At 43.3% G+C, this 14,420-nt stretch overlaps 1 protein-coding gene across 1 annotated transcript; it reads left to right on the top strand.

Annotated features, from left to right (window-relative positions):
* Nucleotides 1-362: 362 nt before the first annotated feature.
* FANCD2OS (FANCD2 opposite strand) lies at nt 363-803 on the top strand. The gene has a single exon (XM_075140731.1). The coding sequence runs from the start codon at nt 363-365 to the stop codon at nt 801-803; it is 441 nt and encodes a 146-aa protein (XP_074996832.1).
* Nucleotides 804-14,420: the final 13,617 nt, after the last annotated feature.

The following is a 14,420-nucleotide window of genomic DNA, read 5'->3' as shown; positions in this document are numbered from 1 at the left end:
ACGAGCACAGCAGGACGCCGCACTTCTGTACGAAGAGACAGCGGAAACACGAAGTGCTCCGTGCCCAGACACCGGCAAACCCAGCCCCCGTGGCTCCTCCGGGTGGATGTTTCCGCCGGCCTCGCCGGCTGCTGCCCCTGAACCCCCCACGCACCCTGCCCACGCCGCTGCCCGCTGAGGCGAGGGGAGGCCGCCGCCGCCGCCTCCCCGGCGCAACCAGCAGTCCCCCAACGCCCGCGGCCCTGCGGGCAGGCCCCCCGACCGCCCCGGCCCCGGCCCCGGCCCCGCGGGCGGCGTGAGGGCTCGTTGCCCGGTGAAAAGATGCCCCGTCCCGCGCCGCGGCCGGCGGGCGGGCGGCCGCCATGGCGGACGGTTACCAGCTGTGGGCGCCCCGCTCGCCCCTCGACGAGTCGCTGTGGTGGCTGCGGGGCGCGGCGCCGCCGCCCGCCGCCTCCGCTCACCCCTTCCGCGGCGGCGGCCCCCAGCTGGCGGCGGCGGCGGCGGGGGCGCTGCGCGGGCGCGAGGCGGCGCTGAGCCGGCCGGAGGCCGTCAGGCTGCGCGGCCTCGACGCCGTCTTCGGGCGGCTGGTGACGGCGCAGCCGCCGCGCTGGAGCGGCTCCCTGCGGGTGTCGGAGCACTCGGCCTTCTGCCGGGTGGTGGGGCCGCGGCAGCGGCGGCCCGGCGGGCTGCGGGAGGCGCAGGCCCGCCTGGCCGCCGCCATGTGCCGGCAGATGCTGCGCGCCATCCTGCTGCTCTACGCCACCTACAAGAAGTGCGCCTTCGCCCTGCAGCACTCCCGCTGAGGCGGGGGGAACGCCGTGCCCCTGGCAGGCGGCTGGACGCCCTCACCGGTTACATCTAACGGGGGAAACGTGCACACCTGGCCGGGGATGGCGGAGGTGCAAACGCCCCAGCCCGCGACACGCATCTCCCCTGACAAGCCCTGCCCGACGCGCACGGATGAGGAGGGCGGTTCTGGCTTGCCGTGCGGCGTGTAGCAGCGTCCCTCCGTCTGCGGGAAGAAATCCCTGAAGTGAAACGCCCGCCGAAGGGAGAGCTGCCGCTTCTTGAGACGTGGCCGTCTTTGCCCGACAGTCCTCAAAGAAAAAAAGCTTACACACTTTGCACAGCTGAGGATACGAACTTCGAAATAGATTCGCCCAGCTTACTGCCTTCAAAGCAAAATCCTTTTATGTATTCACCTCTTGTGAATGAAGACATTCACAAAAAAACCCAAAAAACCCACAAGTTAGGCCTTAATCTGTTAGTAGGTATTACAGTTTTTCCCCCTCGACTGTTACCACTTGTTGAGAACGAACTGGTTTACGAAGAATTTAAATTGCCTTTTAGTATTCAGCGCAAAATCTCTGGTAGTTTACAGCTAATAAAGGCAGTTTGCATAGCTACAGTCTTCGAAGTTACCCATCTAAAATTTTATTTCTGTTGTTTTTTCAGTCTAATGAGTAGAGGAATCGTTAAAACCAAATTCATGGAGGAACTGTGTTCTAAAAATGCACTTTTGCTCTGCTCTAGTCAAACTTTATGTACAGTTAAATGCATGGGTATGAAATTCTATGTGACTTGTTTACAGCTAATGAAAACAATTTGCAAAGAGTAATTTGCAAAGTTGTTACTTGTCTTCAAAATAAGCAAAAAAACTTTAATGTTTGTTTTAAATGCTATAAATAACATATATAGCTTTTTAGAAATGCACTGTTAGTGTCTTAACAGTCCAACTAAAAATCGTTTTAGTTTATTTCCTGCTAGTGTAGGTAATTTATTAAAAGTTCCATAGAGTATGATTACAAATTCTTACAAAAAATGTAGCTGCTGTGTAGAGTTTCAGTTAAACTTGCCCATACAATTACAGGAGGAAATACATTTAGAAGATGTTTGTAGTCAGTATTTCAGATCACTCTGATAACATAATCATTATTCATTCCACTGTGGAGATGAACATTCAGCGTTGTCTTAGTTTTTAGTCATTGCTTGTAATAAACTTTAGAAGTCTCTTCTCATGGATTTACCCGGAATTCTGAAAGCCTTTTGTCACTTCTTTCAGTAGAGGCTGATTTGCCAGACCATCTAGAGCTAGACTTTCTAGACTATCTGGAACAGGCTCAGGAGTTAAAATAGCTGAGTGTGGCTGCTGGGAAGTATTGCAATACAAAAATCAATGAACCTGCTGTAGAATATTTTTTTATGGCTAATGTGTTAATATTTTTCATAAAGAGCTCACCTTGAAGAAGAATCTGAGGTTTGTGCTTTGCTTGTCCATGTATAGCGGCAGGGTATGAAAAAGCAAATGGACAGAGTGGCTTTTCAGTTGGATCTAAACTTCCCGATTCTGATTGAGAGCTGCCTGTAGAAAGTATGTGGAGTCCCACAGCAGCATAAGCTGGATTTTTCCATTAAGTTCTCATCAGACCCGTGTCCAGATCTGGCTCAGTTGTTTGGGCCACCTTAAAGACAAATTCATATCTGCTTTCCGTCCAAATGGAGTGCTGCTTCTTAAACTAGGAAATGTCAGTAGTAGTCAATACTGCTTCAAGACTAGTCAATACTGCTTTACAGAAGTAAGACTGAATTACGCAAATAGATTATTTGACTAATAACTCTGATTTTTCCAAAAACTGGAGGCCTTTTCTTTTTGAAAAGTAATCTTAAAGACTTTCATTTCTATCCTGTTGATTGCCCTGCTGATAGATAATCATGAAGGAAGGGTCTGGAAAAGTTTCTTGGTAGTCTTTTCAGAAAGTACTGATACAAAGCCGTCATGTCTGCCTCACAGTGGACACTGCCATAGCATTGATCTGAGGCAGAACTGTGAGCTAGCCAGCTAGTCTTCCATCTTCCTTCTCTCAAATTGAGTGGCAGCCAGTAAACCCAAAACACAACGTCACAGCAGTGGGAGTTGATGAGAGACCACGCAAAAGAAGGTGACGGGTTAGGGCCTGTGAAGGGAAACCCTGTGCTTGGGAGGGTTGCAGGAGACACATGGAAGATCAGAGCTCTGAAACTGTTGTTCTTCTGATGATTCCTGATCATAATGTACCCCTTGCAGGGAGAAGATAATTGTTTTGACAGGTCAGGTGCATTTGTAAGATGTAGACAAGGCCCTAGATGGTTTGCTGGTCAACAATGGAAGGAGCTGAAGGACTATGTCAGCTGATACAGGCTGGTAGGGTTTCTAGTATTTCACTGGAGCTATGCTAAAAATAGTATATTTGAACTTATGCTACTAAGCATCTAGTCTAAACACTTGCTTTTTAATTTTAAGTATTAATTCTTAAGCAGTTAGCCACAACAAGAAGCTTTGCTTCTTAGAAATTGGTTGTGTAGGTCACCTTTGGCTGGCTGGAGTAAGGAGTAGCTGTTTTCGGTACTGTGGTCCTGTTTACACACATACACAGCAGAAAGTAGTTTTTCTAAACACAATTCAGCATGGATAGAGTCTTCTAAAAAGTCCTTGAGCACCGCAAGCTTTTCTTACCCCTCTTCAGTCTCACTCTCACACTGCCTTCGCTTGCTGTTCACTCACTTTTGGATTCCTGTCACAGACAACTGCAATGAAACCAGTGCCCCAGCCCCTGTCCTTGCTGCCAGTTTGCAAGAACCCACGACAGACCTTAATCCTGCTCAGACCTTAATCATGCCGCTCCATACCTTGGGACCATGATTTCTGTTGATCCAATTGACATTAAACAAAGACGTGTAATTGCCTTTCTGTTTTCTCTGAATAAGAAGTACGTGGCATACCTGTTAGTGTCAGTGAGAGCTGAGCTTGGACGTAGATTGAAGGGCAATCACCCACAGCCTTGCAGGACGCCTCAGGAGCCAGGTCAGTGTTCAAAGTAGTAGATCTAAGAATCTATTTCTATATTATGTCTGCAAGGCAGGTGGAGCTTACGCTTGCTTAACTTCACTGATGTAAGTCGCTTTCTTTCAGTTTGATTGGTGCAGTTCACAGTGGTAGAGTTAAACCCAAAGATAAGAAACAGCAACTCTTAAGTCTTTAAATGATACAGCACAATACCTTCTGCTGCTGGGGACACCCTTATTGTACCCACCTCCAAGTTACCATTTTCACTTTTGAGAAAAAAGGGTAAACTTGTGAAATCTAGCTACATTTAGGCAAGCATAATAGAGACCTACCTTCTAAATAATAAAACTCCTTTTATACCTCCTTACTGAGGGGCCAAGCAGTTTCCCCTCTCACAGCATCTGAACGTACCTTTCCCTGGCTAAGGGGACAGCTTTTAGGCTAGAAGTGACGCTGCAGCTTAGCTTGGTTTCATTTTCAATTTTTCTTTTTTTTCACTGGAAACTGTGGCATTGAATACATGGCAGATGGATGGCAGCTTTGAAATTTCCTAAATATGAAATTTTACAGCACCAGTTGTGATCAGGTACTTGTAGATACAGCAGTAAAATTTGCTTCTTTCAGCTTCGTCAGGGATTTGCTCAGTGTTTCTTCTAATGTTATTTTAGTCTTGACCATCCCTTGAAGCAGGTCTGTAGAGGGCCAGATCTACATTTCTGTTCAGCTCGCAGTAGGACATTACTGACTGTGGTAGGGACAGAAGTAGGCAGAAGGACTTTGACTCTCTCCTGATTACCTTGGGAAGACTCAAGGTAGAGAAATACTGTTATTCTCCATACAGAAGGGGATATTCTGGTTTTGGGAGGAAAGAAGAAATTGCCTTCACCATTAAAATCGACAGTGCATTCTGCATCGAATGGTACAGTCATATCCTACTACTTCTGTGCCTTTCCCCCCATCACACCTGCGTGCACACATGCAACACAGGTGTGCACACACTTGGACGGATCTGACTGAGAGCACACCCTTTTCAGGACTGGGTAAATCATGCTTTCTTACTGCAGCCTGTAAAAGATTGCAGTCTGCTTTGGCATTAGCGCAGTACTCTGCAAAACAGGACTGATGAAAGAGGAGTAGGTGCTGTACATTTGTGACAGATTAATATATCAATGAATCTTTTTCCTACAGCTTTATAATTGTAATGAAGTTGCAGCTTAAACACCGCAGTGTGTTGCCTGAGTTTGTTTTAAAAACCTTTGAGATTAAACTTGGCTTTCTCAGTGGCAAGCGAGTTAAAATGAGAGCAGTATTGATTATTACCTCAGCAGCGCTGTGATCTGCTGGCAGCGGCCTGTGGAGAATAGAAATTTAAACAAAGGGAGAAGGTGGGCCAACAGCTGCAGATGGTGGTTAAACAGACACTCAGTTGCACACAGGCTCCCAACGATCTTGGCTGTAATCGCTTACTCCTCAGAATGTTCTTAGGATCATTAAACAGAGGATCCTTTAATTGTCTGTTGTTATAATGGTTTCAGAGAGAATTTGGCCATTTCTGTTTGGCTACACTCAGATAAATTCACATCATTTCCCATTGCCCATAAACAATCGTGCCGTCATATGCCAGAGAGATGCATTCTCGTTCCCTCTTCAGCTCCAGAGGAAGGAACAAGGGCCTCTTCACACAGCTTGCACATATAAGGTCCTGGTAGATCTGCAGCCTCTTTGCTGAATTGGTGGCAGCTTTTCCACTCAGGTCTCAGGGGCTCTGAGGCATTAATGGACTGCTCACCTTTGCTCTAAAACCTGCACTCTGGCTTGGTTTAATCAGCAAAGCTGATGGGTTTTTTCCCCTATCTGGACTAGTAGGTATGATTCATAACATCTCATGGCACCATGTATTTTCAAAGTTAATCCGATCAGGCCCACATTTGAAATCACTCTGTTTTTGAATCCTAGTAAATCTACTGCAGATGTGAGGCTTCTGTATCCAAGTCCAACTGGCAGGTCATCATGTGCATCCCTATGCAGATGCGGTGGAAAAGCATCCAATTCATGTGTTCAACTCTTAAAGGAGTCTTAACTCCGGCACTAGGCCTGCAGCTGCATTAACTTGACTTAAAGGCTGGCTTGCCTTTAAAACTGCTGCAGGCAAGGATGAGGACTGCATCCCCCACAGCTGCCCATAAGATGTGTGGATTCCCCATCCCATTCCATGGATAGCCAATTGTCTCAGTTCTAATAGGGACTCAAGTTTTGACTCTAAATGAGAGAAATTGGGTCAGCACTGTGACATGACTGGCTATTTAGCAGGCAAGCAGAGCTCAAAAAATGCTCCGTTCTTTTACATCAGTGCAACTCCAGAGATTTTAGACCAATTATGTGGGCATGAAAGGTCTTCTGAATGGGTTTTGCATGGCCGTTGGTACAGCTTACAGTCTGCAGCTAAGTACCCGTCAGGGTCAAGAAGAGATCCAGCGAGGTTGGGGTTGATGCACCACTTCTGAAGACTGGTGTAAATATTTGTATTCCTGCTGTTCGTACCTTATCAATGTTTGTGCAGAAGGAATTTCCCTCTCTCAGATGTTCACTGTGAGCCCTTTTATCAGTAATGAAAAAAAATGCACTTTTATCTAAAAAGAAATTATGCTTTCTGGAAAAAAACAGGTCTCAAAAAGAGTAAAGCTTAGTTAAAACTTTACTAAGCATGTCAGTAAATTCTCTTTAGCTTTCTGACTCATTGCCCCCCTTCATATTACTCCCTTCGCTCACGGTAGCTTATGTTTCTATATAATGACAGCTGCCTTATTGGAGATAAATTTTGAGGTTTTGACACTGCAGAATGTAAATAGCACCGCGGAGTCTCAGCACCTTTCTTATCCTGCTAATAAGATACCAAGAGGGGAAACAGTGACGCAAGTTCTGGTTTAGTCCTGAGGCAGGTCCCACCCACGCTGGGAAAGAGTTGCCTACAGCCACAGCACAGGCTCATCTGTTGGTGCCAGCAGAAAAGAACCTTCTTCCACTGACAGGTACATGAATGGGACTTCAGGAGCATCAGACTAGGTCTCATCACGTCATTTTCTTCATATTCTTTTGTCCATGTGGAAAGTAGTACTTGGGACCTTGGATCTTTCCCATTAGTTAAGTAAACTGTGATGAGGCTGGAGGGAAAGGGCAACAATCAAGAGAGAAACAATCCTGCTATTGCCTAACTCCTTTCCAAATGTATAGTTCCTCATAGCACACACGAGAGGCTGTTTTGGAAGAACTGTTGTTGTATCCCCATCCTTCAAACATAGTGCACATTGTGTATATTGAAGTAAGTCAATCCTGTTGCAGGCCTGCCATTCAAGTTGCTGATTTTTCAATTAGAAAAGACCAGGAAGCATGATTAAAATTCAAATTGCCAGGCTTTGCTGTTTTCAGACATAGGATGTAAAGCATATTTGTTAAGCACCATCTGCTGTACATTCAGAAAATAGCAACCAAAATTGCTATACTCTTTCCAGCTTTTAAATCGAATTAAAATTATTTAAATTCTGCTTGCTATCAAATACATTATTTCAGCTCTGGAATGTTAAAAACACATTTATATAGTTCTCCAGTTGCATTATCTATGCACAGTTACATACAGACCACGGACTGGGACAGACACTTAGGGGAGAAACTGTCTTACAAAACACCATGTCCTAGAACAGGACAGTGGAAGGAGATGGGGAAATAATAGCGATGTTGAGCCTGATTTCCAGATGTACTAAATAAAACAGAATGAATACAACTGAAGACAATGCATTATCTTTCAAGGGCAAATTTAATGTGTAACCGCAGGACATGATGATAAAAACAGAAGCTATGCATCAGTTCAAAATCCTAAATGGGGATTATTAGCTTTTCAGTATGGTTTAATTAGCGGAACAATTAATACCAATACTCCGAAATATCATAAGTCTACTGACGGTGAACTGTGAGTGATGAAGAAAAGTACTCCAGAATTAAGTGAATAGCCTGAAAGGCGTAAATAAACCTAGAGATTGTTTAAATGAAAAACAGCCACCAGACTTTTTTCTCAGCCTCTGTGTAAGGTCTTTCTTCCATAGTTTTCTTAAAGAAGGTTTTTCTCTTTGAGCGTGTTAATGAAAAAAATGAGTGTCAGAAACTGTCCAGCTCAGAACGGGTGGCGCAGGAGCAGGGAGGGAAGGATTGCTGCTGTGATGTGGAAGGCACAGGCTGCCCAGACGAACAAGGCAGCAGAGGTGGGGGAGCCTGAGCCTCAGAGGTGCTCTGCTGGAGCTCCTTGTCCTCTTTTTCTGTCCTCCCTGTCCCCTTCCTCATTGCCCTTGCAGCCCATCTGCGCATCATGCCTTAAGAGAGTTTCTCATTTTGTACCTCTGCTTCCATCTCAGGGCATTTATTGCCTGGCTGGATCTACCCAGCAGTGAATGTGAGCCTTGTAGGTTGGAGGCTGCCATTGGCAGGACCCATAAACCGCATGTTGGGGGGTGAGGCAGGGATGGCAGGAGGTGGCGTTTCGGGACTCGAGGCTGAACGCCATCCTGAAGCTGTGGATTGTAGCCTGGTCTTTTCTAGGGGTTTCCTCTGTAAAGCTGGACATCTTTGGAACTGTGTCTGTGGCACTGGGGGTCAGCACACTTGTAGCTGGGAGGGGTGCCCATGGGACCTCTGCTCTGCCCCCAGGAGCAGTGCAAGTGCCCTGAAAAATGTGAGTCTGTAAAGCCCTCATGTTGGGCAGACAAAATGTTGACTATTTTTGAGCTTAATTACACCAAGGGCCAAGTGAAGTCTGGCAAGATAGAAGTGAGGATAAACGCTGTAACTGCGCACCGCCTGGGAGGAAAATTAATATTGCAGCATTCTTGGGAGGAGGCTACATCCAAAATGGGTAGGAAGAATAATACGGAGTAACCATCACCACTGAGTGGTAATTTAGGGTAAAAGTTACGTGTGACCATGTAAGTAGTCACCTGGTATGCTAGCATGCGGGGCCAGATCAGCCAGCCTTTGAACTACAGACCTTGCCACCTCTGCCATGCCCTCACATCCTGGTAATGGAACAAAGCCAGGTGAGACGAGCCTGCCCTCTCCAAAATGAACGTTCAGTGCCTCACGGTACTGAAGCAGCCTGTCACCGGGGACTTCACATCAATATACTTAGTACAGACCAAGCAAGGAGTCCCACAGGTGTAGAGCACGCAGCACCAGTTGTCCTATGAATTTAAAGCAAACAAAGTCCCAAATCTCTTACCTTCTATGCTCTCCTCATCTTGGTCCAGGAGGGAGAAATCCACCAAAGAAGGTCTTCTCACTCAGTGCAGAGCAACACCTGCTCTCAGCCCTGGCCTTTTGGGTTCATGATCTAATTACCCTTTCAGAAGTAGGGCAGGTTCCTCTTTGCAAAAGAATAAAAATACTTGGCAATTTTGAGGCCTGATCTGGAGCCCAACGGACATTAACAGGAGCCTTGCCCAAACACAGATCAGTGGATTTCTAACAAATTCATTGTTCCTAAGGTTTCTGTTATTTTTGTAAAGCATTATCATTTCTCTTCCACCAGTGGGAAAAGTAAGGCAAATAGGAGTGAAGTAACTTGGCCAAGTGATACCACATAAACGAGTCACCATCTGAACAGAGCATCCCAAAATCCCAGCTCCCAAATCACAGGTAAAAGTAAAGGAAAACAGTCTGCATGGCTCCTCCCTCCCCTCCCAAGAAATAACAGTATTTAACACCAGTTCTTAGGAGAACACAGTATCAATCATTATGTGGGAGACGTTGCTTTTCTGAGTCAGACCTTGCAAATCAGAACAGCAGTTTTCACTGACAGCTATGAAATAATCAGGCATCAATATTTATCTGCATAAAGATAATAAATATTAAGTTTATACGGGAATAAATAGTGTCTTTACAAACATACTCATCACAATCCTACTTTTACAAAATTATATTTGTACAATATTCTTGCAAAAACTGTATAGACACCCAAAGACAAGCCATGTCAAAGTTACTGCACAGTTTTGCAGATCTGTAAGATACATTAAACTACATAATAATTTTAAATTCAACAAAGGTATAAACTGAGACATACTGAAGACAGAAATTTAGTAAAATTTTAAATAGATTTTGTATTTACATGAATGCACCTCAGGTGAAATCTGTTAAAAATTTAGCATGAGTAAACAAAGCAATTCTAAACATTAAAATGTAAACATTCTGCAGTGATGCTCTTGACACTACAGAGCATTCTCCATAAATTGCATATAAAATATTTCAAGTAACCCATCCATACATTAATGGCTTCAAACATCTAATATATGTGACATACACTGTAATTTTCCCTACAGCTTCTCTTTCCCTTGATCATTTGCAGGGTAACAGTTAATTATAATGAACAAGAAATAGACAAAAAAAAAAAAAACACATCTTGTCTTTTGAAATAAGTAGTATTCTATGGGTTCCTCTAGAGTTATTCTTGATGCACATCAATATGAAGAAAGTCAGGGCTGTACATCAGACATGGTGGGGTTTAGACACCTGCATATTTATACCCCAAACTAGCAAACATTCAGGTGCCTAAGATGGGAGAAATAATTTAATAATTTCCTCCAAACTACTCATTTATTTCACTGTCTTCACTTCTTTGTTTCACTCTCTTCAAGACACAGTGCAATTTTAAGTGTAGAACTTTAAGTGTAGAACGTATCCACTTCTGGGTTTTGATCCATACTCTGTAGAACCCAATCAAGTTTTTTCTGAATGCCACTCAACGATACTCATTAAAGAAGTTGAATACTTGAACTAAGTTTTAAAAAAATCCTTTCATTTCAAAATTCTCTTTTCTTCATCAGTTTCTGTAGTCACTCTTCCTTTTTCCTTATTAATACCGTTTATCAAAATTTTTGTGAAAGTGAGTTAAGTACAACAAATTATTTTTTTCCCCCTTCATTTATAAACTGTGAGGTCTTGTAGCAAATTATTTATACTGATTTGGGCTGCAGATGCTTTTATTCTAATACAGTGTTATCAGAGATTTATATTGAACTATAGCTAGAAGCAACCAGAAGCAATTAGAGGTCTAATAATTGAGGGCAGCCACACCAAGACTGTAGATTTCTTCCACACCTATAAAGCCAGGATGGTGCTAGTATGATCTCAAACCAGTTTAAAACTAGTATAGCTAGCAACAGTTAATTCACTGAAATGCCTTCCTGCTTTTACCAGTGCAAAATTAAAAATCAAGTCCAGTGTGACCCTTTCTTTTAACAGTAACAAGAAAAAAAATAGGGTAGGAAATTACAATGTAATGTAAGAAATTACTATGCTGACATCGAAATGGGAAATGATGTGTGTTCACTAAAACACATATCCTGGAGGAAACCAAAAAAGGTTTGTTGTGCTAGTGGGAGCGCGAGAACCGAATTCTGCAGATGTTTGCCTCATCTCCGCCCAGGAAATAAGATCGCTTCCCTTAACTTTCGTGACTTCTTCTCCTGTGATTTAAGGGTTGTGAGAAAAGTAGTAATAGAAGCTAATAACTTTATTTTAATTATGGATTTCTATACCTACCAATATATACCTGTTCTGTTCAGATCTCAACATACGATTCTGCTGTGGTTGGTTTGGGTTTTTTGGGTGGTTGGTGGGGTTTTTTTTGCTTAGGGAGTGTGGATGTACTTTGCCTTTGTCAGAGAACACTTTCAGTTTAGTTCTTACCATTTAGTGGGAAAATATCCACATAGAAAAAGAATCCTATTACTGCTTTCCCCTTTCTCATTTGCCTTTCACCCTTATTCATCTTGCCTCTTTATTTCCTCACATTATTGTACCATCTTCATTCAAGCACAATGCCATAGCCATCTGAGGGATCAGGAGCTACCTCGTGTTCACACGAGAACCTTATTTTGTTGTTACAGAATCTGGTGCTCAGGTGTCATGGTGATTATTGCACTAGAAGTACTAATCCGTGCAACAACCTTTACACAGAGAAGGAATTCTGTAATGGCAGCACAGTTAGGCCTTTGTCCTGAAAAATTTGCAATCATAGACTAGAAATGTTTCTGTAAGGAAGCAGAAATATTTCTCTCGCTACAGGGCTTTCTAAAATGGTAAGATCAGGGATAGCAGAACAAGCATTTGATCAGTCTTATGTAATGTAAAGTTCCTGTGTGTCAAATACTGAGACCTTGACATAATGCCCCCTTAGTCGGGACTGTTCCTGAAATACCTGAAACATCTCACCACTTCAGTGCTAAATGCTATTAACTGCCTCTTTTTCCAGCCTGTCCATCTGCAAATTCATGGGCTGTTATTCTCATATCCGTTAGCTCTGAGATAACCTTGTTCACTTTTGATGAAGGCAAAAAAAAAAAAAAAAGTACCCCTGTACAGTCACAGAAGATCAGTCCAGCTATTGCAAATGTCAGGTTCTGTCACTGGGAAGCCAAGCAGTGTCAAACTGTATTTGAATCCTGTGCTCAAAAAAAGCAGAAAAGCCTCTGATAAGAACAACTTACTTCTTTTAGGTTATCTACTAGAAACTGCTTACGTGATGCAAGGATGCGGTCACATTTGGGTGGGATATTAAAAATCTTAATTCTTTGCTCCAAGTGCATCCTTACTCTATAGAAGAAAGGTGTTCTTGGAAGATGTGGGAGTTCCTACAGAGTCTTCGGCTACAACTCAAATTGCTCTGCTTGGCTATGGCTTGTCTCCGTGGTTTATAAAACTCAATATATATGATGAAAATAGACACAATTGAAACTAAATGAGGAGGAAGTAAATGTATTTGACCTCCACGTATGCCAACTAAAAGCTGACTTTGAAGCGATGATGATATGAGAGATATGGGACAACCTGAGTAATTGGTAAAATACCAGCTGACATTCCCCTGGTGATGTATGGCATTTTAGAACTTTTTCTATCCGTAAACTTAAAAAAGATGCATAAACCCAGAGCCTCATTTCCCCAGTGAAGCACAGAATATTAAATGACTTGCCAGGGAACACACAGCAGGTTAATGGTGAAGCTATTGATCCAAGTCTTCCCTTGATTCCATCCATTGGTTTACAGAGCTGTTTCTCAGACTTTCCTTTTGGATCATTCTTTGGTTGGAACCTCTGCTCCTTCAAATATATTTCACCTTAGAAATTGGCACAAAGTTGTGTGCACAGATTGACATAAGCATAATCAAGACCAAAACTTACACAACTGTGAGTTTTGCATGGTGAATATACCATATGGATTAGCAACCTCATGCTATTATTAAAACCACATTATTGCATACTAAACACATTTAGCATACTAAAATTGGATTATCAGTGAATTTTGTCAAAAATAAATCCCCAGCGATACGTACAAAGTTTCCAGCTCTAGCATCGTAGGGGTAATATTTCATGAGCCCTAGCATCCTAAGGGTAATATTTCATGAGCCAAGACAGCAGAATTAGAAAGAATGCTGCACTAAGGAGGAAGATGGGCTGCAACCCAAACTCTATGAGGCCAGTGGTAATGCTGTTATTGATGTTATTGGGCTAGACTTTAAGCTTTTGAAAAGCCTAGAAGAAGAGAGGCAAACAGGAGGGTGGACTGAGACAGCCCCAGCTGGGACTGATCTGGTCTGAATAGCTCGGTTGGGCACAGGGTAACTACAGATATGGATATAAAATCTGTGCCAAGTTGAAACTTGGGGGCAATTTCTAGAAAAGCAGAACTCCTTTACCTTAGGCTGTATATGTGAACTGAGCAGATGACAGCCCTTACTGTTGCTTTGAAAACTGCGGAGTTTGGAGGAGAAAGCTCTACAGCACCATAAGGGCACAATCAGACAGCTTAGAGGTAAAACTACATTCCTTTCTTCCTCAGTATACATCACTAAAGCAAAAAGCAGGGGGCTACCCTTAATTAGGCGGATGTGAAAAAGCTAAACCGAGGAATGAGTCCTCATTTTGAGATGACCTGTAGTTCAGGTTTCAAACTGAACCATTTTAAGATTTAAAAATGGAGTTCATCCTACAGATAGACTGAGTCACCTCTTCACCTGGTGTCAATTAAGTGTTGCTTGAATGCGATCAATGGACTGAGAGAGCTGGAGGGCTCTCCCTTCACCTTTCACTCACCTTCGTCAGTCAGAAGAAGAAAAGGGAAGGACAGCTCTATACACCGTTCATGTGTGCAATTCATTTTGCGAGTATTTTTATTTTGGAAACACTGAGTGGTAAGTAATGAAAATCTATCCTAAACTAGAGCTCGGCAAATAACCTTTTTAATGGCTTAGACCCCATATCTCAGCATCGAAAGCTCACAGGCTGAAATATTCTTCAGTCTAACTGATGCTTTAAATTATTTTAATGACTGCCATTTTATGCTTTAACTCCTTGGACCAACTGCAATTGTTCTAAATTTCAGCTTTGCCATTCAATTATCACATGAGCCACATAAAACTCTTTTAGTTTCCTGCTCTGATGGGATCTGCACATTTGCAATTCTGCTTCCCAGTGCACTTGTGTATGTGGCTTCGAAACCCTCTCTGCCAGTAAAACCAAATTATTTGATTGTTCCGAGAAACGAACACAAAGGGGACATA

The sequence above is a fragment of the Calonectris borealis genome, chromosome 2 (assembly GCF_964195595.1).
Source record: "Calonectris borealis chromosome 2, bCalBor7.hap1.2, whole genome shotgun sequence".
Taxonomy (NCBI): Eukaryota; Metazoa; Chordata; class Aves; order Procellariiformes; family Procellariidae; genus Calonectris; species Calonectris borealis.
Note: the sequence above shows the minus strand (reverse complement) of the source record. Positions and strands in the feature narration are given on the sequence as shown.

Excerpts from the sequence above, each read along its gene's own strand:
- FANCD2OS (XM_075140731.1), top strand. The coding sequence starts at position 363 with ATGGCGGACGGTTACCAGCTGTGGGCGCCCCGCTCGCCCCTCGACGAG.